The sequence below is a fragment of the Ciconia boyciana genome, chromosome 15, assembly GCF_034638445.1.
Source record: "Ciconia boyciana chromosome 15, ASM3463844v1, whole genome shotgun sequence".
Lineage (NCBI taxonomy): Eukaryota > Metazoa > Chordata > Aves > Ciconiiformes > Ciconiidae > Ciconia > Ciconia boyciana.
Window position 1 is genome coordinate 4,689,808 of NC_132948.1, and position 21,499 is coordinate 4,711,306.

General features: G+C 39.8%; 1 protein-coding gene across 4 annotated transcripts in view; it reads right to left on the reverse strand.

Annotated features, from left to right (window-relative positions):
• Nucleotides 1-657: 657 nt before the first annotated feature.
• Nucleotides 658-21,499, reverse strand: part of SPPL3 (signal peptide peptidase like 3) — a 62,466-nt gene continuing 41,624 nt past the window's right edge. For 3 of the 4 annotated variants that reach the window (XM_072880538.1, XM_072880540.1, XM_072880541.1), the window contains 9 exons: nucleotides 19,226-19,320; nucleotides 16,064-16,183; nucleotides 12,707-12,785; nucleotides 11,826-11,938; nucleotides 6,502-6,608; nucleotides 5,355-5,518; nucleotides 3,889-4,088; nucleotides 2,699-2,808; nucleotides 658-1,972 (listed from right to left, as the gene is read on the reverse strand). In XM_072880538.1, coding sequence (XP_072736639.1) covers nucleotides 1,901-1,972; nucleotides 2,699-2,808; nucleotides 3,889-4,088; nucleotides 5,355-5,518; nucleotides 6,502-6,608; nucleotides 11,826-11,938; nucleotides 12,707-12,785; nucleotides 16,064-16,183; nucleotides 19,226-19,320 — 1,060 coding nt within the window. In that variant the 3' untranslated portion in view covers nucleotides 658-1,900. The remainder of the gene's footprint in view (nucleotides 1,973-2,698; nucleotides 2,809-3,888; nucleotides 4,089-5,354; nucleotides 5,519-6,501; nucleotides 6,609-11,825; nucleotides 11,939-12,706; nucleotides 12,786-16,063; nucleotides 16,184-19,225; nucleotides 19,321-21,499) is intronic. The other variant, XM_072880539.1, reaches the window with a different exon arrangement.

The window sequence follows — 21,499 nt, forward strand, 5'->3', positions numbered from 1 at the left end:
AAGTCACAACATCCCCCCTGCCACCCCACCCCCCCACTTGCTAAATCTGAGAGCCCCCACCCCCCCGAAGGGCTGTGCTGCTGCTTACTGTTTCTTCAGGTGTTTTACCTGTCTCAGAGCTCTGTTACAGCCAGCTCGGAGGCTGTCAGCCCCTCTGCCTGCGGGCAGTGGCAGACCTGCCTGCGAACAGAGGAAGACATTAATTACTGACGGTACGCAGACGTGGCTAGACAACATTTTCTACTGTGCTAAATATGCTTTTCTTGTAACATCTGACAGAGCAGAAAGGATCAGACATTTCACTGAAGCTTCCTCACCTGTGGTAACGAAACTGTACCCCAAAGTAATGTTACTGTTCAGTCAGGTTCACTCTTAAACATTCCTGTTTTCCTTCCAGTCAACTAACAGTTACTAGCATCTCTCCAACTAACAAGAGCTGTGACCTTTCAGGAGAGCTCCCAAAACCCAATTTGGCAGAGTATTTTAAAGGACAAAAGTTCTAGTTACCTCAGGGAAGCCATTCAGTCAATAAAACAACAGAACTGGAACTGCTGGTTTAAAAAAAAAATAATAAAATCCACATTTTAACAGGCTACAGGTACAAAGCAGTCAACACACAAACTCCAACCAGTCACGACAGTAAAGGACAGTTTTCTTTTTCTTTTTTCCTTTTTTTTTTTTTTTTCTTTAAGGGGCAGGGGCATGGAAAAAATACAGCACACTAATGAAACAAAATGCAAAAAATACAAAAAAATAGAAAATAGAAAAAATGTATTTACAAGTGATACATTACTATGATCAGAAAGCACAAAGACAATTGCTGCTATAATACATGCACTGGGTCAAGAAGGAACTACTAAAAACCTGCAAGGGAGCTGTTTGTAAAAAAAGAAAATTAAAAAAAAAAGAAAACAAAAGAAAAAAAGACACCCCCCCCACCCCCTCCCCCCTCAAACGAACAGGGTTGGGTTTGAACTTTTTTCTTCCCTAGTTTGCTACATTGATCAAAATCGAATATCCCCTAAAGTCCATGAGTACAATCAGTACAAATACTACACTTGTTTTTAAACTGCAGGTTCAGTTGTAGGAGGGGGGGGGAAACAGCAGCTCATTGTAGATCCATATACAAGAAAGCCATAGTAAACTGCTCTACATGCTAAAAATTACAGCAAGCCCCTGTCTGCTACATAGCATGATCTTAGCAGGTTTTCCTTTTTATTTATTCATATATATATCTATATGTGTGTATATATATATGTATAAAAATCGTGCCCTTTTTCACTGCAACATGACATCTGGGTGGAAATGTAACTTGTTACAACAAATTTTCATATGTATACTGCAAGAAGTCACTCAATGTCTGTGGATTTAATAAGTAACCTCACACCACAGGAAATATTTAATAAATCAAAAAAACCCAATATTGTGACAGAAGACCTTCTGTCTCAGTTCTTTCCAAAACCGAAGTCCAGCAGGAAACTGGTCCCAATGTCCACGAGGGGTTCTCTGAAGAAGCTTCAGTTTGCTTAACCATTTTTTCTTTTAGTGTTCACAAGTTTTTGAACGACTTCAAGCCGTTTTCAGTTTCAAGTCTGTCTCTTCCTCTCTCACAAAGGTAATAGTCTGGTACTAATCCATCTGAGTGAGGAAAAGAGGAAAGTGGCTGCAGTTGCACAAAGGGTCCCCAGTTCCACATCTGCAGGGAGACAGGGAGTCACACGGAGCTCCAGGATCTTAGCTTTTTTTTCTTTTCCTCCTTTTAATACAAAGTCCGTGCATACAAGTCCCATAATTGGTACCTTCCCAAGTACAAGTCCGTCCAGCTTTAGGAGACGACAAAGCCACAAGTTAAAGTGAAAAGGACCAAGGCAGAAGTTCAGGTCACTTTCTATCCGTTCCATCATACTTCCAGGAAACGGGAGCTGCTGGACTTGGAGTGGAAAGGCTCAGACCACATGCGACGTAGATCGCCCTAGGCAGGAAAACAGCAGAAGGACCATGCCCTCAGAAACTTTAATGTCCACTTAGAATTACGATTTTAAAATGCATATATAATTGCAAGCAGATCTATTCTTTGCCTGTTTTGCAAATCACAATAAAGACAGTAAAAAATAAATCCTTTCCCTGTCAGGCTAGAACGTCTTATTTTGCAGCAGATCTACCTAAAATGGGTTTCTGATGGGAAGGAAATATTTATGCAGGTGGAAAATTCTGCCATTTCTTATGCTCCACTCTGCACAGTGCTAGATGTGCATTTCAACAACAGCCCTATAACAGGAAAGGTTACATTTAAAAATTTCAGTTCAGAACAGGTAACTGGAAAGAGGCAAACAAGGGTCTGCCTCTCCAGTCTCTGTTCAACCTTTGTGCACGCATTCCTTCATCACCAGCTGAGCGAGGACGAATTGACTTATTTAATTAAAACAGCATTTAATACTTCAGAATTTTGTTAGTTTATAATTACTGGGTCTTTATGTACATAAATTATCTTCTATTTGAGGAACTCATCTCTCAGTTACTCAGTCCCCCAAAACAAAGATTCACCCCAGCAGCAGCGGTACCTTAGTTCTGGGCCAGGGCTGTTCAGGAGGAGCAAGGACACGCGTCACTCTCACGAGAGCCGGTGCCTGTTGCAAGAACACTGCACCTGCCCCCAGCTGACCCCCAGAGCTTCCTGCTGCTTCCTTCCTGTTCTTACCTTTAAATAGGCCATGGTGAGGAGCGGCAATAAAGTAAACGGTACCAAATAGAGTAGGGCAGGCTGGGCTGCCCGGTGAATACGAGAAGCTACTGTTGCAGTTAATAGACCTGTAAAAGAAAAAAGTGGTTATAAATATCTTTAGGTTGCATACAGATGTTCTCATTGTTTCATCGACACGTGGCTCCCTTCCCCACCATTTTACGAGACAGGCTGTGGAAAAGTTACTTATCTGTGCTTCACTTTCCCTGAATACAATTGAAACAAACAAAGCAGTGAAAAATTATTCTATTTTAATATTAGACTGTGTTGAGCCACTTGCTCCAGTTTTGAATCTCAAAGACTAAGCTAAGAATAACTCAAACAAAACGCAACAAAAGGCGAAGGGGAGGAAGTTGAATGCGCCACACTGAAGTGCTACTCCAGTGCTGGTACCTCTTGAGACTGTCGGTCTGAGGCCCCTAGCCTGAGAAACGGTGGGCTGAGAGGAAGGATTGTACACACCAGGAATGATTTTCCTGGATACTTGCTGAAAGGGAATGTAGGGGGGAAGATGAGGGGGGGAAGAGGAAGGCTATTGGTAGGAAATGATCTTTCCTTTTCATCCTCAGAAGGACTGCAGGAGGTCAGGATATGCACACGCATGTCCTGACCTTAGGTAAAAATCTCTTTTATGTTAGGGAGGAGAGGGATGGCTACATCAAATCACAAACAGCATTCCAGTTGTGACTACTTACCATTTTCTGTATGTACTAAAGTGTCACAGGATCATAAGCATTAACAGTAGAATACAAAAATGCAGGAATTACCTAGATGAATTACCTAGATGTACTCTTGCACAGCATAATCCATCCAGAAACTCCCCTATTTTTCCCATAACCCAGGTATGAGCTACGACACCTTCTATGCTAGTAAAGCAAAGTATAAAAAGTTGGTAACAAAAATACACTGATAATCTCTTTCATCCTCTAAATAAAATACAACAACAACAACAAAATCTTCAAAAGAAGACTGTAGAAGGGTTTTTCTCCCTAGACCATGCCAAGGAAACCCAAAGAGAGGAGGATTTAAAAAGAACATAACCAAGCGTTCTCTCAAAGCCTCTTTATGCTTGCTTTCATCATCTTTTAAACCTGCTACAATAATCCCACTTCTGCTCACTAAGCAGCTATCCAAATTAAATTACTCACCTACAAAATATCCAATAAGTGTGCAGTGAAAGTAAGAGACCTTCTGCATACGTCCAGAGATGTTCCCTGGCCCTGGGGCACCACAGGAATCACTGTTGGCTTGCTTTTTGTAGTTATCGTAACGCAGGACAAAGCAGAGCAGAAGACCTGGCATCACAATATCTCCGATCCCCAGCATAGAGAAATGGCTGCCTGTGGAACTAGAGAGCAACTGAAATTGGGGTCATGCCCAAGACAAAAGGTGACAAGCTCTCAACTCCTCCACTTTGGTTTTGAGCTTCATTTTGCACATCCCTTCTTTCTGCTGACAAACTTTTATGTAGGAGAAGCTAAATGCTGGCTACTGAAGATTTCTTCCTCAGCAATTTCACCACTGTCTCAGCTCAGTTTTAAACACACCAATTTTGACAGTAATGACATCTTGCTCCAAACCAGTTTTTTTCTACCAGTAGTGTTGAAGCTGCTTTTGCTCTTAACTCACTCAATGAAACAGATCCATCAACTCAGTATTTCGATCTTCTCTCTTCTAAGCGCTGATGGGAGGTACCAGCTGGCCATTTTATCAAACTGTTTGATTAGCTCGGATAGACACTGCACCTTCATTCCCATGTACATAGGTCGCCTCTAATACAAGGCAATAAGTCAATTTATGGACTTCTCAGATCTTTGGCCTCATTCAGACAAAACACATAGAAAACTATAGTCTCACCAGACTCCCAGGAAAGAGCAAATTGCTAAGGCTAAAATAGCCCATTATCTTAAATCCAAGATCTTTTTCATGAAAACAAAGCCAAATTAAGTTATCAGATAGCTGACAAAATGAACAATTTTGTTTTTATCATTGCAGACAATCAACGACTAATCTCTGTAATTTCAGCATCCCAAAGAAACAAGAACAGAGCAAACATGCCAACATAACCTACTGCAAAACTGCTGACGTGTTGGAGCTCACTGCCCAATCAGGCCTACGCATACCTGGCTCAAAACCCGAGACATCGGGGAACCCCTGCAGTAGAGACGTGGAATAATCTCCCTCCAACACAGCACTTACCCGGTAAGCCATCCTTGCTTAGATCAGTTTCTAACTCCCTTCCCAGTCACTTGCAATTATGCAGTAATCAAGACTGTTCTGGTGTTATAATAAACCTCAGGTCTTTTGCTTTTAAGCATTAGGTCATAAATCCTACACGAGCAGTCATTAAACTGTAGAACTCGCACATATGTTGAAAAGCATATCCTGTTCTGAACAGGCCACCCTTTAACCTAATTAGGATGATTTCTGCTTGCTGTGAGTCAGCAAGTGCAAAGTGTCCAATCCTCACTACTCATTGTACACCTTTTTATCATGAAGAGGGAGTGACTGACCAGGGAACTAAACTGATATTTCCAATAGAAATAGTGCTACTAAGAAGTACAGGGAGGGAGAATTTTTCCTACGTAATACAGTAAAAGAACTGCTATTTTACCTTGGAAATACAAGTTTACCAGGCAGCGACAGACGGGGAACATCTCTACCCACATTTGGTCCCAAGTGAAGTTTCCGGGATAAAACGTCAAGGGGATTATCAGCTGGTTGTGTGGCCACTTTCACCATAACATTGCTGTTAAAGATGTAGGCAGAAAAAAAGACCTACGGAGCAAGGCAATCATCAGAAATTACAAGCTGCAATTATATAGCAACTCAAAGCTGCGTGTATTTTTGCTTTGCTTATTCAAGAAAAAGGATATTGTCCAAATTTTCCATATACATACGTTGTATATATGATGATAAAAGGCAAAATGTATTTCATAAATTCAGACAAAGTTTTTTACACTATTAATCCTCAAGAATAACTGGAATATACTTTCTGATATCAAGGTATTGATCAGTATCTTGAGATCCTTTGGCAAAGGATCAGTCTGGACTACAAGTAGGTAGCCCGGGACTACAAAGGCAGGTAACAGGATACTGGAAAATATGAGAAAGCAGAGACGAGAAGTGTGGTGCTCACTCATGAACGGAATGCTGCAACACTTGTTCCAAACAGGCTCTTACGCTACAGCTCATCACACTGGGAAACTGACTGGCTGCCAGAGCTGTCAGCAAGCGCTTCCCTGGATCAGTGCTTGGTGTTACACAAAGGTAAAACAAAATCCTTTCAGTATTACAAAATATATTCTGTCAGGTTTCTTGTAAAAGTGCGGTAAGATTTTATGCCAACCTTACTGGCTATAAATCAGTTTGCATTCCTGTTTTGCAGATTTCACTGCTAATCAGAAGTTGGCGGGTGTGTTCTGTGCAAGTGTGGATAAGGCTTTGTGTTTACTTGGAAATGCTTGTTCTGATCTTCAGCCAGGCTTTCAAAATTTGAGGTCCAATTTATTTTTTTAAATCATATGCCAAAGTTGAAATATGCTAATCATGTTTCTGCTTTTGTCAACTAATTAGCGAGGAAATCATTCTGTATCCTGCTGCAGACTTAAACATCTCAGAATGGAGCAATGAAGTTGATCTTCTGGCTTTGCCAGATTTCATCAACTTCATACTAGTACAGTTCCTGTAAAAATGGCCCAAGGCCAATTACAAATCCGAAGGATAAAAACACTTTTAGTAAAACCAAACAAAACACTTACCCAAAAGACATCATAAATTAGTAACCCAGAGAGTAGCAAGCAGGAAACCTTCAGGCTCGGCAGCCGAACAAAGGCTATCATTGCAACACACAGGCCCATAGCCAGAGCTACAAAACGCAAGCACATAATTAGTTCATGAAAAATAGCAAAACAAACAAAAAGCCCAACCCCAAGTCAATACCTCCCCCACAAAAAACACCCCGAAGAAGCTTCTGTTTGCACCTGTGCAGCCCTGCATGCACTAGATGACTGTCTACTATTTCCAGATAGTGAAATTCTTCTTATCAGAGTTAAGAAAAGTCAAAATACATTCAGTAGCCAACTGTGAACATGCTCCCATGGAAGCAGAAATCCCTCTGCAGGCACAACTGCCCATTCCACTCAACTTCCACTACCCACCACAAAGAAATGTTTTCATGTCTTGTGTCCTAGAGACTCTAGCTCCCCTGGAAAACACTGACTACCTGGTTAAAAACAGAAGCAACAAAACAACTTTGAACTCTTTGTGCCCCAAACATAAGCCTCTACTTTTACACTACTGGGAGGTTTTCTAGTAAATGCATAAAATAAATAAAATCCTTGACTCTTAATTCAGAAATAGCATGGTTACATGACATGTTAGAACATCATATGACAAAAACCCACTCAAACCAATCTTCTGCTTGGGCAAGATTGTGTAAGACTGCCCAAACACTAACTATGAAATATTATTGTTTAGCTATACGGGGATTTCCCAATAACAAAAAATCTACGTGAAAGCCTTCCTACCAACAGGGGAAAAAATATGGGCAAGTCTTTTCCTAACCCCTCTCCCAAGGGTGAGTTTTCAGCCAGATCTACAAGCTGAATGACATGCCGCAGCTCAGATGTTAGTTCTGTTCCAAGGGGAATTTTGTCAGGGTAGAAAACTAAGATGTTACACTTAAAAAAAAAAAAATCCCAGTCTTCATATTTGTGTGATTTCCTGCTTCTTTAAGCCCAGCCTTAGCTACCAAAGGTACTCAACTGACAACTGAATATATTTCAACTGGTTACAGGCAAATCCCTAAAGAGATACTTAAAATAAAAAAATTAAAAAACTTAAAAAGTAAATCAACTTTCATCTATGATATCACTATATTTACAAGGAATAATGGAGCCCTGTTGGGACCAGATTACACTTAAGTATGCAGACATTTGTAAACCAAATGTATTTGTCTAACATGACACAGAATTTCTAAAAAGTTATAATCCTATTTTGACCAACTGAAACCGCAGGGAAAATTGATTCATTATGTACATGCCCACCAGTGCAACAACTTGACTAGGCCAAAATTTACAAGTTAACCTTCAGATTCTCATGCTATAATTATGCAGCTGTGAAACTACCTTACACTTGCATTTCACCTGAAAGATGTGGAGTTCTTCCATCAAAACACTAAGGAAACTTTTCCATACAGATTAAAGGGAAAATAGTGCCACCAAATGCCTGCCAGCATGGCTGCTTGCAGTGCCCAGGGGTTGCACCCCAGCAATGACTTTGCCAAACTCACCTTATCTTTTGAGAATTGACAGGCTTAAAACAACACTAAGCATCACGGCTGCCTGTTTTAACAAGTAATGGGATTACTCAGATAAAAATGTACCCTAAATGATGCTGCGTAACTGTACCTAGCTATAAATTGTAAGCAAATTATTGAGGTTTAAAGAATTTGACACAGCAAAGCAGCGAGAAGAAGAACTGCATTCAGCAATTCAATATAGCCTTCAGTTACAGACTTCCTCTGGCAGAAGAGCAAATACAAGGGAACAGTCTGTCTTAAATCAAAAAGATTTCTCTAAAGCCAATGTTAATAATAGCTCAAGCAAGCCTATATTTAGGAGAGGATTTCCAGGTTATAATTAACTAGAAGTGGAAATATTGTAGCCAGTGTGGAGTTTTATCTATTGTTCACACACTCTATTTCTCTATCACTGAAACGAGTGCAGGCACACGTGCAAGACACTTTCATCAAACTAAGCAAATACCGGGTAGAAAAGGAGATGGAAAAAATCCTTTAGAAGGCAGTGAAATACACGTGCTAATAATTATGTAGTTTTGCAACTACTTTAGGAAACATTGGTAAATTTAAAAAACAGAAGGGAAGCAAGAATGCCCGAGAGCAAGTACGAGTAATGTGGGCCAAAGTGCGGTCAAACCACCAACAGGCTTTTCTAAATGGAAGCCAGCTTCCTTTTCCAATGAAAAAGTCCAGAAATCATATGAGAAACAAAGTCAGCCATATCCAAGCTCATGGATGGTGTGGACAAACTATGTAAGGCAGATCTCCATTGAAATATACTCCAAATAATGAGAGAGAGAGAGAGAGAGAGAGAGAGGTAAAATAGCCACACAAACAATAGCTCTGGGTTGGAAGCGCTGGGCAGCAGGTTCACGGAGCTGAGTAAGAAAGAACTAACTGAAAGAGTTAACCTTCAATTAACAGAACTAGTCAACTTTGCAGTCCCTGCAAGCACACTCCTTACGGTGTAAGGATATTCTGAGGATTAAGAATATTCTTGCATATGTGATTAGACTGTCTGGATACAGTGTATTTTTCAGCTTTACTGCATTACTGCATCCAGAACAGATGAAACCACCAAGATGCTGGTGGTGCGGTGTCTGGTTTACAAAGCATTATGCAAGCTAGCAAGGCTTAAACTTCCCCCACAGTCCGCCAGTTGACCTTTGAAAGAAACAGGTACTGAAGTTCTGATCTAATCACATTCCTATAAAACTCTCAAACTGTATTTTAAAGAGAGGGAATAAGAACACATGAAGTAGCCTCTGCCTGATTGCCGCAGCAGTTGAGGCCTGCAGCAGTTCCCAGGGTATCCATGACCATTCAGTTCACTCTGTAGATAGGCACTGCATACATCTCTAGCATTCCCATGGTACATCTCCAGCTATGTCCACTATTTAGGAAAGCTTTTAACCAGGCTTTACCAGGGCACAGTGACCATCCTTGATGATTCTGTCATCAAACAATCCGCTCTGAGAAATAAGCATTTCAAGACCTATAAATGTACATCATCACGTGCCAGAACAACCCCCTGGAGACAGTATCTGCTCATTCTATCCTGTAAAATGTCCCTGGCTTTAGAAACAGTTCAACCAACTACTGTGCAGACGGGGGAATTGTAGTATTTGAGCAATGAAGGCTGTTATGGCAGGAACTGCCATACCTCGATTTTGTAAGGAATGGGAATTACCACTAAGTATTTCCCCTCCTTTTTACTCAGCTCTAAAGTAGGGAGTATTTCTACTTTAGAATACTCTCTCATAAAGAGAGAATCAACCACACAACAACAAACCATACACACAAAAATCGAGGTGTACTGTTAAGAAGAAACGCCCGCCCCACTTCTCCCTCCAGCCGCCAGCCCAGGCGATGTGAAGCACGTTCACAACATCTGTTTCATTTTCTGATGACAGTGAAACAGAAGATCATCCCCATGCAAGCAGGGAGGAGGAGTTAGATCACAGCACACCCAGCAGCTGGCAGGCACTGGCTTAAAGACGAGCAAGTGCTAGTCTTGCAAACGTTACCGAGCAGTACTTACTGCCCACATTTCCCTCCAAACAAGATTAACTGGGGTCTCAAGTATTCAGTTACAGAGAAGCAAAGGGTAAAGGCAGAGATGATGTGATTCCACTTGCAGCAGTATAGTACGAGGAATAAAACTGCAGTCTGTTTCCCTAAGGCCAATAAATGCTGTTCCCTGTTCCATGTCACTGACAAATGTTGATTTAATTGGATTTGAACAAACGACAGGAGGCTTACCTATATAGTAAAGCTCTCTTAATATAAACTACATAGAATACTCCAAAGTTAGACAGTATCAACACAATTCAGTAAATCATAAACCACCAAGAGAATTAAAACCCAGAAACCACTCTACACCAGTAGTTCAGTACTCTGCAGATTAATTACCTCAAAGCCCGCTATTTCAGACTCAAGTGCTCACAAAAATAGCTACTTTTAAGTAAATGCATCTGTTGATATCTCAGTGTAGACAAGGCTTTTCAGATTTTTCCAAAATCCACACTTGACACTCCATTTAGCTTTGTAGCTACTGCAGATCAAAAATCACCCTTGATTTCATGGTGGGCCACTCTGCTTAACACAAATCATCTACATTTTTTTCATTTAGTATCTGGGTACTTTAAAAAGTATTCCCTAACATACAACAGGTGGAACTTTTAAAGCATAAAAAGCATGAACGAAACGTAATGCCTACATACAAAAGAAATAATCAAGGTTCCATGAGAGGTTTCAGTGCTAAGGACTTCCTGCTGCTGCTATCTCATTTAGGAGGAGCCGGAAAGCTGATGGGATATATGTTTTCTATTGCAACAAACAATTTCAAGGGCAGGTAATGTTGTCCCAGCTATTTTTCCTCAAGCAATCACCACCTCGGGGTGCCATTTCACGAGATGTCCTAAGCCAATTTAGCTGCCTGACACTGCCAAGAAGCGGAGGTCCTGCTCCTGGGTACCTCTTCATCCCTTTGCTATCATATCCACTCCATCCTCTCAGATCCCATCATGCTGCCACTTACCTTTTGCCAAATTTAGCACATACCTGACTGCACAATAATCCAATTCATCTCACTGCAGCAGCAGAAAAATAGCCTGGCGAAAAAAGAGTACGCTGCCATTCTAGTGAGCTGAATCAGTTTACCATGTGATTAAATGAGTGCCAGAGCTAGCACAAGAGATTTGGAAGGGAGGAGGAGAGGAGGAAAGCTCCTTTTTGGAACAGTAAGCTGTGAATTCAGTTCAACCAGCATGGGGGGCGGGGGGGCAAGTCACACCTTCAAGCCAACTGGATGCCTGCCAGCTTCACCCATCTCACCATCCTAACTGGCAAGCATCAAAGAGATCAAAGACAACCAGCTACTGTGAACTGTCTCACAACAAATTATTTGATCATCTGAACCAAAAAACAAGATGCACAGCAAAAATTAACCAGATTGTTAAGATCAAGTTATGATTCATAACCAACTACTCTCTCCACGCAGCTTTAACTAAAACTGGCGATCCACCCTACGCCACACAAGCGCAGACTATCTTTCATGAGTGTTCTGGCACTTCCTTGGAAGCTTTTATGAACCAGAAAAACAGGTGTCCCAAACATTACCCTGGTGTGTTCCTGACAGCTGTTGTTTTCAGGGAGTCTACCACACAATATTACAACTCAGCAGCCATTAATATTAGCGAATTTCGCCAATCATCACCAGGTGACTGGATGTGTCAGAACAGGGACAAACCAGTAGTAAAATCCCTTCATTCACATACTCACCATCCATAAGGAGCCAGTGGCCAGTTAGGACCCAGATAAGGACAAGCATCACAGACAGAGAAAATGAGAGCAACTCAGCAGCAGTGAAACGCCCGCAGCAGCCAAAGGAAATCCTAGGAACAACATATAAACATTAGCTAGAAGACTTTATGTTTCCATTTAAAGAACAGAAAATGGATGCTGTTGGAACAAGGCTCAACTGCTGATGAAAGATGCCAAGAACAACTGCAGGGAAGTTCCTTTGCCACAAATAGGTACCAAAACAGCAACAAAATAAAAGCTTTCCTCACATTCATATAATGGGTGTAAAGCCTGAACTGCAGAGATGGAAAAAACCCTGTAAGTCCTGGCACCTCTCTTGAAGTTGTTACCATGAATGCTATTTCCTAGTACCATCTAAGATAGTGCTTTTTGCAACATGAACTCCAGTCACAAGGTAAAAAAAAAAAAAAAAAAAAAAAGGTTCGTTTCCAAACATGACATTAACAACTGCAATTTTCACCAGTGTAACTGCAGTCTCTGAAAGAGCCAGCATTAAAATCCATAGCCCAACATTATCAAACATTAAAATCCAATACCAAATCCCAAACTCTGAAATCTCAGTCAAAATAAGCCAAACTTCTTAAAAACCACTGTTGGGAAATCTAGTCCCCTGCAATGGTACTGCATTTCCCAGGCTGACAAGCATGCGTGACATGCAGAAGTTGTGCTTCCCAGTTCCAAAGTGGAAACATGGTGTTGGCACAAAAAAATATGCACAAACATCAGCCCTGAAGCCCTGAGGTTAATGCTCGTAACCAAAGACTCTGTTAAAGAATGCTCATTAAAAGAAATAAATACAACATACAAGAAGAGGAGCAAAAGATTTCTCAAGTCCTTACTTGTTTTGAGGTGAACAAGGCCGTGTTAAGTACTGGCACATCGGGAGCAGAAGGAAAGCAAAAGCTATTGTTGCAAGGACTAGAAAAAGAAGAAAAGGTAATATTAGTACATTCAGACCTAATTTCTACAGTACACAAACAAGCTTCTCCGATTTGAAAAAGCTCTTGCAACAATGTCCTATTATCATATGCTGCAGTATTATTAAAGCAAGAGCAGCTAAAGGCTCCAAGGTTTTCTGCAGAACTTCTATTGTTAGTATGCTTTCAAACTCCAATCAAAATAAAAGTTCTCAAAGGAATGCAACGCTCCATCCCCAAACCTTAAAAAAAAAAAAAAAAAGTCTTAAAGCTATTCATGATCGTATCAGCACGAAAAAGTTTTCAAATATTCTGAGAGTCAAAAAAATGAACTTACTACAAACTGGCTGAGATTCTTTTAAAGTTCTTCAACATACGACAGAGACTAAGTCAGCATAATAAAGGAGTTTTTTCCCCTTTTTAACTAAGATAGTCACTTTTTCCCCCATTTCACTCAAACCCCTTTATTCATTACTGAAACACAGTACAACTTAAGTTACATCCAGTAGCTGGCAACTTACATTTTTTAAAATATGAAGTACTTTAAGTTTTTGAAAACAAGATGATAAAAATACATAAATATCCAAATAGACTATTTCCTAAACATTTTCTTTTTTAAGAAGCATATTTATCCCACCCACACATTTTTAAAAACATTTAGTAACTGCTGGTATTTATAATCATTTTTCCTTCCTTTTTTTTTTTTTTAATAGCAGCACTGAATTTGCACTAAGGACTGTTTAAAAGGCTGAAGAGTGAGGGCGTGGAGACACAGAGGTGTCAGCAGCATGCATCCAAAACTGCTGTAGCAAGAACAGACTGAAATGAAAATGGAAGAGTCGCTTGACATTTTCTGCATGCTGCAAATCAAATCTTTGTGCTGTCCTCTACTCATTCCTTTAAAAATTGGGATGGTTGTTGTTGGTTTTTAAAAGGGATTTTTTTTTTTTCTCTTCTCAAATGAAGATGATGGGACGGAATCAAACATTCTCTTTAGTACACAGCTTAAGCCAACTGGAGAAAATAAGTTGGTTTGGTCAAACCACATCTTTTCGCCCCTCAATTCTGCCCCTTCTGGTGGGATAAAGATTTAAAAAAAGAACATTTTAAAATAAAATTTTAAAAAGCGTCTGTATGCAAACAGCACCATGGAAACTCATGGTTCTATCAATATTTCAGAAAGGAGGAAAGAAAGCAGAATGGGTAGGGAAAGAACAAAGTGTGGCAACTCTGCATACCTTGAACTAGGAACTTTTTCAGAGGTGCCTGGCAAAGAACAGTACACAGCAAAACCTGTGCCCCTGCTGCCTCACTGCCTGCCTGCGCCCTACTCTGCCTCCACCACAGTGGAACTAACTCTTCCTCGCCCAGACTGACCCTCTTTGCCCTTGGAACCTCTCCTTCCCCTTCCTCCCCTCCAGCTCTTCTCAGCAGGGAACCCTGCACCTCCGGTCCTGGTATTCCCAACTGCTGCCACCCCAAAGCTGGGCTCATTCAGAGAGTGTAAGAATTAAAATGTAATCACGCTAATACACAGTGCCCATAAGTACCCACTCTCAGTCTCATTCCGGACTGTCCAGGCTTCCAGTCCCAAGTTTTCTCTTCCCTCTAGTCTCAATTCAATTGGCAATCCCTTGGCTTAACTCCTGTCTGCAGGCAATGTGCCAACTCTTCAGCTCTGCCCTCTGCTTAGCAGCTGGTCCTGGCCTTGGGCTGTTGCTGTACCTACCCTTGCTCCTGACTCTTCCCTGAAAGGCCAGTCTTTGCAGGAGGAAGATTTAAGAGGGGTTTAAGAAACCAGACATCAGCTATAATTTAGAAGTCCCCCCACATCAGCCTCTAAAATCTACAAAAAGAGGATGTAAAACAGCACTACTTGAGCTTCAGGGGACAGAAGTCCCACAGTTCCCAAGTCCAGCAGGGTCTGCATCCTGCTGTATCGCCTCTAATGAAGCTTGCATTTTAGAGGTTCCGAGGCCAAAGTCCCCTGTGCTTAATGACACCCTCTGATGCAAGACCAAGGAAAGGCACAAAAGTATCATAAAACCAGGTTCAAGAAGAAAGATACCCAAGTGCACTAATCCAGACAGACTCAATCCTCTTAAACCTGCAACAAGCCCCAACTGACAATATCGTCTAATTACACACCACAAATGTTACAAATAAAGTTACAAATGTCAAGGTCATTCTGGAAATAAATGGACCAATAAGCTTGACAAGTTAAAATTTGTCTTTTGTCATAAATCTTCCCTTATAATATCTTACTTATATGTGTGTGTATATATATTCCCCTAATACCTAGCATATAGTAGAATTTATATGAAGTAATAATTTATTTTTAATAGGAAAAAATACATGTGACATACGTCAAAGTTATAAAAGTAGTATTCAACATATCTCTACAGGACTGTACCTGCAGAGATAGGATTCTCACGACTCGTGTCAAGAGCAGAGATTTAGATTTCACCCATCAATATCAGCCCTGTTTAAGAGGCTGGAGAGGATGTGTAGCTCAGGAGTTAAATCATGAGGGAAAAGCCTGCACTGCATATACATGAAGTAGGAGAGGATGAGAGGTACGTAGGGGTTTAAAAATCTTCACAGACTCAGTATGTGGACTGAGGAGTACAATTTTTGAAAGCTGCTGCAAATTTGGAGCAGTAGGAAGAATCTTGCTACCCTGAACAGAAGCTGGTCTCTTGAAGAACTGCAAAAAGATCAAAAGGCCAAAATTTTCCAAAAATCAAAGCCCTGGTATTTACTTAAATGACAAAATGACATTTTTGTTCTAAATTCAAGCAGTGCAAAAGAATAACACTCAAAATGCTAATGAGACCAGAAGTACCCTTGAAACAAAGAAAAACTGCATAACAGCAAAAAACAAAATTAAACTAGGGAAAGAAGTCTCTGGATAGGATCTCCCGAGTTATGCTATGACCCTATAAAGGGCCTGAATTATGAAATACCATGCACAGTTCTGAGCACTGATTTATAAACAAGTGAACTTCACGTAAAATAATACATCCAGCATCTTTCAAAACTCTGGCAATTTATAGTTCAGTAGGTGTTACAAATCTCTAAGTGGAAAATACTTCTCAAATAATACTTGTCACTTTATTAATAGCTACAGAGACATGAAAATGCAACTGTGAAACCTGATGAGGTTTTTTTTTTTTAAATGTACTATGACATGTATTATAATTCTTACCAACAATATTTAATTATATCAATGCTTTCTGTTCTATTCCAATTCTTATAAAGAGAAGGAAACGTAGTCACCTGCTGTGCATATTGTAAAGACAACTTGAACTGAATCAAAGAAGAAGAACATAACTAGGAGAGACACAGACGCTCCGATCGGCAGGAACAACGCCTGGGTGGAATCAATGGTTTGAATACCTGCAGAAGAAAGAAAGTGACATTTACCTGAGGCTATTTCTTACCACACACATATTGACAGCCTGTCCTCACCAACACAATTGAGGACTCTGACAATATATTCCATTTCAGTGCTGGTGCAATAGATGTTTACTCTGAGATCCTTGTGCACTATCATAACCAAGCACAGCAGTCAGCGCGAAAGCACTCCAGCTAAACTGCAAGACAGCAGTGGCTGGGTGTGTACAGCAACAGCCCTGCTTTGCAGAATCCAAGAACTGAAAGCTGAAAGAAAACGTATGAATTTTTTCTTGTGCGTAGATAGAATGAATAACAAGTTACAAAAATTAAGTTATTTAGGGATTAGGAATCACATAGCAATTATATATTTGCTTCATTTTACACTAAACAACATAAACGTGTTGAACAGAGCATACTGAAGTTTTATTTAACCTCTCAGCATGAGCTAAAGAGCCTGACCAACAGCAGAGCTGCAGACAGTGTTAGGCTGACCGAGCTCAGGCAAAGGCTGCCACAGCTTCGAATTCCACTTGGGCAAAGGCCACCATGCACTTAAATTGTATCACTGATTGCAATCACCAGATAACATCAAGCCTAACAATAAAGGGCCATTTTCAAAAAACACCCAAGTCAAAAGTTCAGAAACCACCTGTTTATGAAACTACCAACTCAGTCCGGCATGCACTGTAATTGCCTTTTATGCTAAAAACCAACAAAAATTCATGCTCACACTTCATAGCTGGAAGCAATTTTAAACAGTGCAGAGATACTGAAGTATTTTATTCCGATTATTTCCCCCACCTCAACCATGCAGTGTGACTACCAGGGATATTAATAGTGGGACAGGACATTTTTTACTATATTTTACCATGAGTTTTTAAAATTACTAACAAAATTGAGAAGATCAGGCTTTGAAAAGCCCACCTATCCCCGCAAATTCTAATACTTAACCAGTCTCTGTAGCTGTATTTACATTTGATCATGACTCGGGAGGGAAAGAAGCCATAAGTAGTAACCCAATTAAAAATACAAGACATACTTATACTTGTAGAGCATTAAAATAACAGGTAACATCTGAAGTAGTCACTTGATAAGAAGTATCCAAAATGTCTCTAATGAAAAATTAATACAAGACTCAGACCAAGATGAGATGTAAAACCAGATTAACATCACTGTGGTATCCCAAAATAATTACACGCTGCTGTACGAAGCAGGGTTTTACCAGTCCCAGGATTTTAAGGATAAGCTTTTAGGTTATCAAGCAAAATATCTGTGCGTATGTATGTACGCACGTATACACAAGACATACACATGCAAGTAGATATACATGCACATTGTTTGTGCGAGTGTTTGAGAATGTGTCTATTTTATTTTTTTCTGTGGAAGAGTAGCAAGTTGTCTAAATAACGGGTTACCTACACAACCCATAGTTACCAATGTATCTGAGTATGTTGAAAACCTCAAACACACGTGAAATGCACTCACTACAACTTAGCATCTGTCATAAGTATTTAACCATTTCCATAAAAGAAAAGCTAAATAATGAGCGTGGAAGCCATGACACTTGCACTGTATAAACATTTATTAGTTCAGGTCATGGATCTATTCTTCTTAAACATAAGTAGCACCACAAATTTTAAAGCCAAAAAGCAGAAGAACTCAGTCACTTGGGATTTCTGTGTTACTGAGGTCTGGTACAAAAGGGTAAAGTACAGTATAGATGGTCCAGTGATGACAGTGCGAAGACACAGAAATTCCTGTGTTCTAATCTGTGACTGAGATCGAATTCCTTCTGCTTTGAGAAAGAGCATTTATTCACATGCCCTTCGACTTCCCAAGGGAAAAAACAAACAAAACAAAACCCCAGAAACGGCATACTACAAACCACCTTGGCATACGGGAATTAGTGCCTGCAGTGTTAAATGTCAAAGTTCTTAATTTCATTTCTGATCATTCTGACAGCTAATCCCCTTAATGTGTTTATTCCCCAGCCCCAGACTGTCTTCTCTTACTTCCCAGATGCCAAAAGCCTCAACCGTTCATTGCTGAATCACCAAGCACAGCAACCTCTTTGCTCTGTGTTGTCAACAGAAGCAGTGCTCTGACAACCATGTAAATTCCAAGAGTCTACATTTTAAAAAAAAAAAGGCAAAAGGGACAAAAGATACATACAACATAATAGATGTTATTCATTTTATAATTTTTAAGCTATATTTCTTACTTTAAACAAAGCAACCTTAGCATTCAGGGTTTTGTGCACAGGGCTGCTCACATATTTCTCTCCTGTCTTCTAAACTTGCTGAAACTATTCATTCTAGAGCCTATTCTCAGAATATACCCATATAAACTGCTGTAGGTTAAACTCAGATGTGAATTTACAGCACATTGTGTACAACACATTCCACTAACTGTTCACATACATATTTTAACCTGCAAAACAGTGCATCTCAAATGGCCAAGCTGCCTGGAATCTATTAATAGATTACAGAGGGGACAATAACCATGTAGGAGCTGACATGTTGATCCCCACTCCGAACAGATTGTGTGTAGACACCTATTCTGTTGTCCATTATAAATGAGTTGCCCAAAGCCATGTAAACTCCTTACTTCACTTTCTCTATTGATACAGCTGAATCGCCCTTATGGACTTGTCAGCACACCATGAGATCCCTCATTGCTTATGGACTGGCTAATACATCGTAGTGATAAACTCCAGACAAAAAGAAATTACAGCCCCTTCTCATAACCGTGTGGTGTTATTTTAAAAGTCAAGCAGTTTCCATTTCCACAAAACCTGAGAAATTGTGCAGCATGCAATTTCTATGCATTACTGAAATGTTATGTTGATGTTTTAAATTTAGCTTCCATGGGCATGAACTAGATAGCAGTATTAGTGCATAGCAAGATGGTAAGTGCCGAGACAAAACAGTTCCATTTTGTCAGGTGACTCTACAACCCACATAGCTGAAACACACAGACAGATGAAGCAAAGAAGATGCAGCACACTGAAGTGATGAAAGAAAGATAAGGAGTAAAGCTAACCCTTACTGTTATTGGTGCTGTTGCCATTAAAAGACCCAGCTGCGCTGCTATTGTCTTTCTCTTTGTCTTGATTCTCAAAGTCCATGTTAAGAGACCTGCAGGAAACAAACAAACTTAACAGGCAAGTTTCAAATTCCTATTTAGGCTCATCAGCTGCGGTCTCATTACTGTTCTACCACAGCACCCTCTCACTGAAAAAGCCCTTCAATGCTGGTTATTAGAAAAAACACCATACACACTGGAAAATTAAAAAAAAAATGCTTATAGTTACAGATGAGGCACCAAATCACACAGGTTCTAATAGTGACTAGTCATACACTATCAGACTAGTCACCCTAGTGTCTGAACTGGTAAGCGTTAACAACAAACTGCAACAAAGATATTTATCTGAATTACTGGCAAGTGTAGAACATGATGGAAATGCAATAAACCTTTCAATTCTCTGATGTATATGAACTCTTTCCAAGTTCTCATTTTGATCCTTTTCATTCAAATTTAACTATCAGGTTTCATTTTTAAAACAAGATTATTCCCTTCCTCTAAATCTTGTTGTGAATGATGACCAAAACTAGCTTATAAGTACTTGGCTGCTGAATGTAAGGTCTTACTTAATTGAAAAAGTTTCAGCAAAGCCTAGAAAGTAATCAGAAAATAATACATATTTTAGATGCAGGCAGAACAGATGACTAGAGGAAGCTCTGAATAAATAGCACAAATTGATGTAACTTAGTTCATCCATAGGACCTGACAACATTCCCCTATGTACCCAGCTCAGCTCTAATTGGATTCATCTTTTCATTTTGATATACGCACTTTAAAGAAGTTCCAAAATAACACAGTACTCTACCCCTTTTGCCACAGTCTTTGACTTTGATGCAACTTCTAAATTACATTCTACCAAATCTTGGCATAACTTTCTGAAGCAGGGGAATTTCATTTAAGGTCTGTTTTGGCCAGCAGCAATTTCTATTGTTAAATTCTAGGTTGTTTTATATAAAAATACTAGCAATCAAGTTTATCATGATAGTTTCTCATTCTGATACATGCATGTTATCCATGACTTAGCTGAAGATTTATTTATTCAAATAAGCTATAGAGAAGCACTGTACAGCTCCTGTCTTATGTCTGCAGCAGCATCAAATACCAAGTATTTCAATAAAACTTCCAGGTCAACAGACATTAAAATCCTTTCTAAGTTGAGCTGTGAGTAATTGTACTATGCAAAGTAAACAAATTTTATTAATTTGTCAGCCAAGTAAAAAACACACCACAATCTTCTATGCAATTCTATAGGCATCAAAGTTATTTCATTTTCATGTATAGGTTACCTACTGCAATGCACAGGTGAGCAATTGTGTGCTGCAGTTATACAACCTGAAATCAAGCACATATAGGTCTATAGCATCAAGATAGGTGTGGTGTGTTAAAGAAAGAGGGGTTGAGCAGTTTCACTGTATAAAAAAAAAAAAACCAAAAAAAGGCTCTTCCAGTCTAACCTGGGTTTGTTTCTTCTGCTTCTATTGTGCAAGTGCTCCCAAACAGTGGTATGAAAGTGAAGCAGCTTTTGGGCTCAGAAAAAATATGAGGAAGCTTCAACCTCAGACAAACGGTACTTTTACACAGATTGTGGATCGTCAACTAAAAAGTTATCAAAAATACAGAGAGGCAATGGAGAACACTAAAATTCTAACAAATTAATCTGTTCTTAGCTTGTTCTTCTAAAGATCCCTCTGCTCTGCATCTTGTTTGGAGTGCCTTTATCCTTCATTCAGGCTTCCCTTTTCCCCATTAAAGCACTGTAGCCTCATAATTTTCCTCTCAAGCTATAAAAATCCAGGAGGAGGCTGACAACCCTCCAGGACTTGATCCAAGATTCAGCCAAACAAGATAATTCTTTTCTCAGAGCAGCTTCTCTCTTCATTCCTCTCTGAATTACCACACTTTAGCAAGAACTTCACACCATCATTCTCCCAGTGGCATCGGGCAAGTCATAATTTAAGGGATTGCTATCAGCAAAGAAAACTGGAAAGAAACTATTAGATCTACTGCTCATAAACAACTGCAGCCCTTTTTCTTCCATTGCAATAGTGTCAGCAATTATTACATTATTACCTATAAACATCCCTACCTCAAAAGTAAGCATAAATTAGGAAATTACTTTCACTTAGCAACACACCTGCTCCAAGATCCAAGACAACTTCTGAATAATATCCAACCATTTTATGATTTGGCCCTCCCTCTGCTACAAATTACCACTAACATAATAAAAAAATT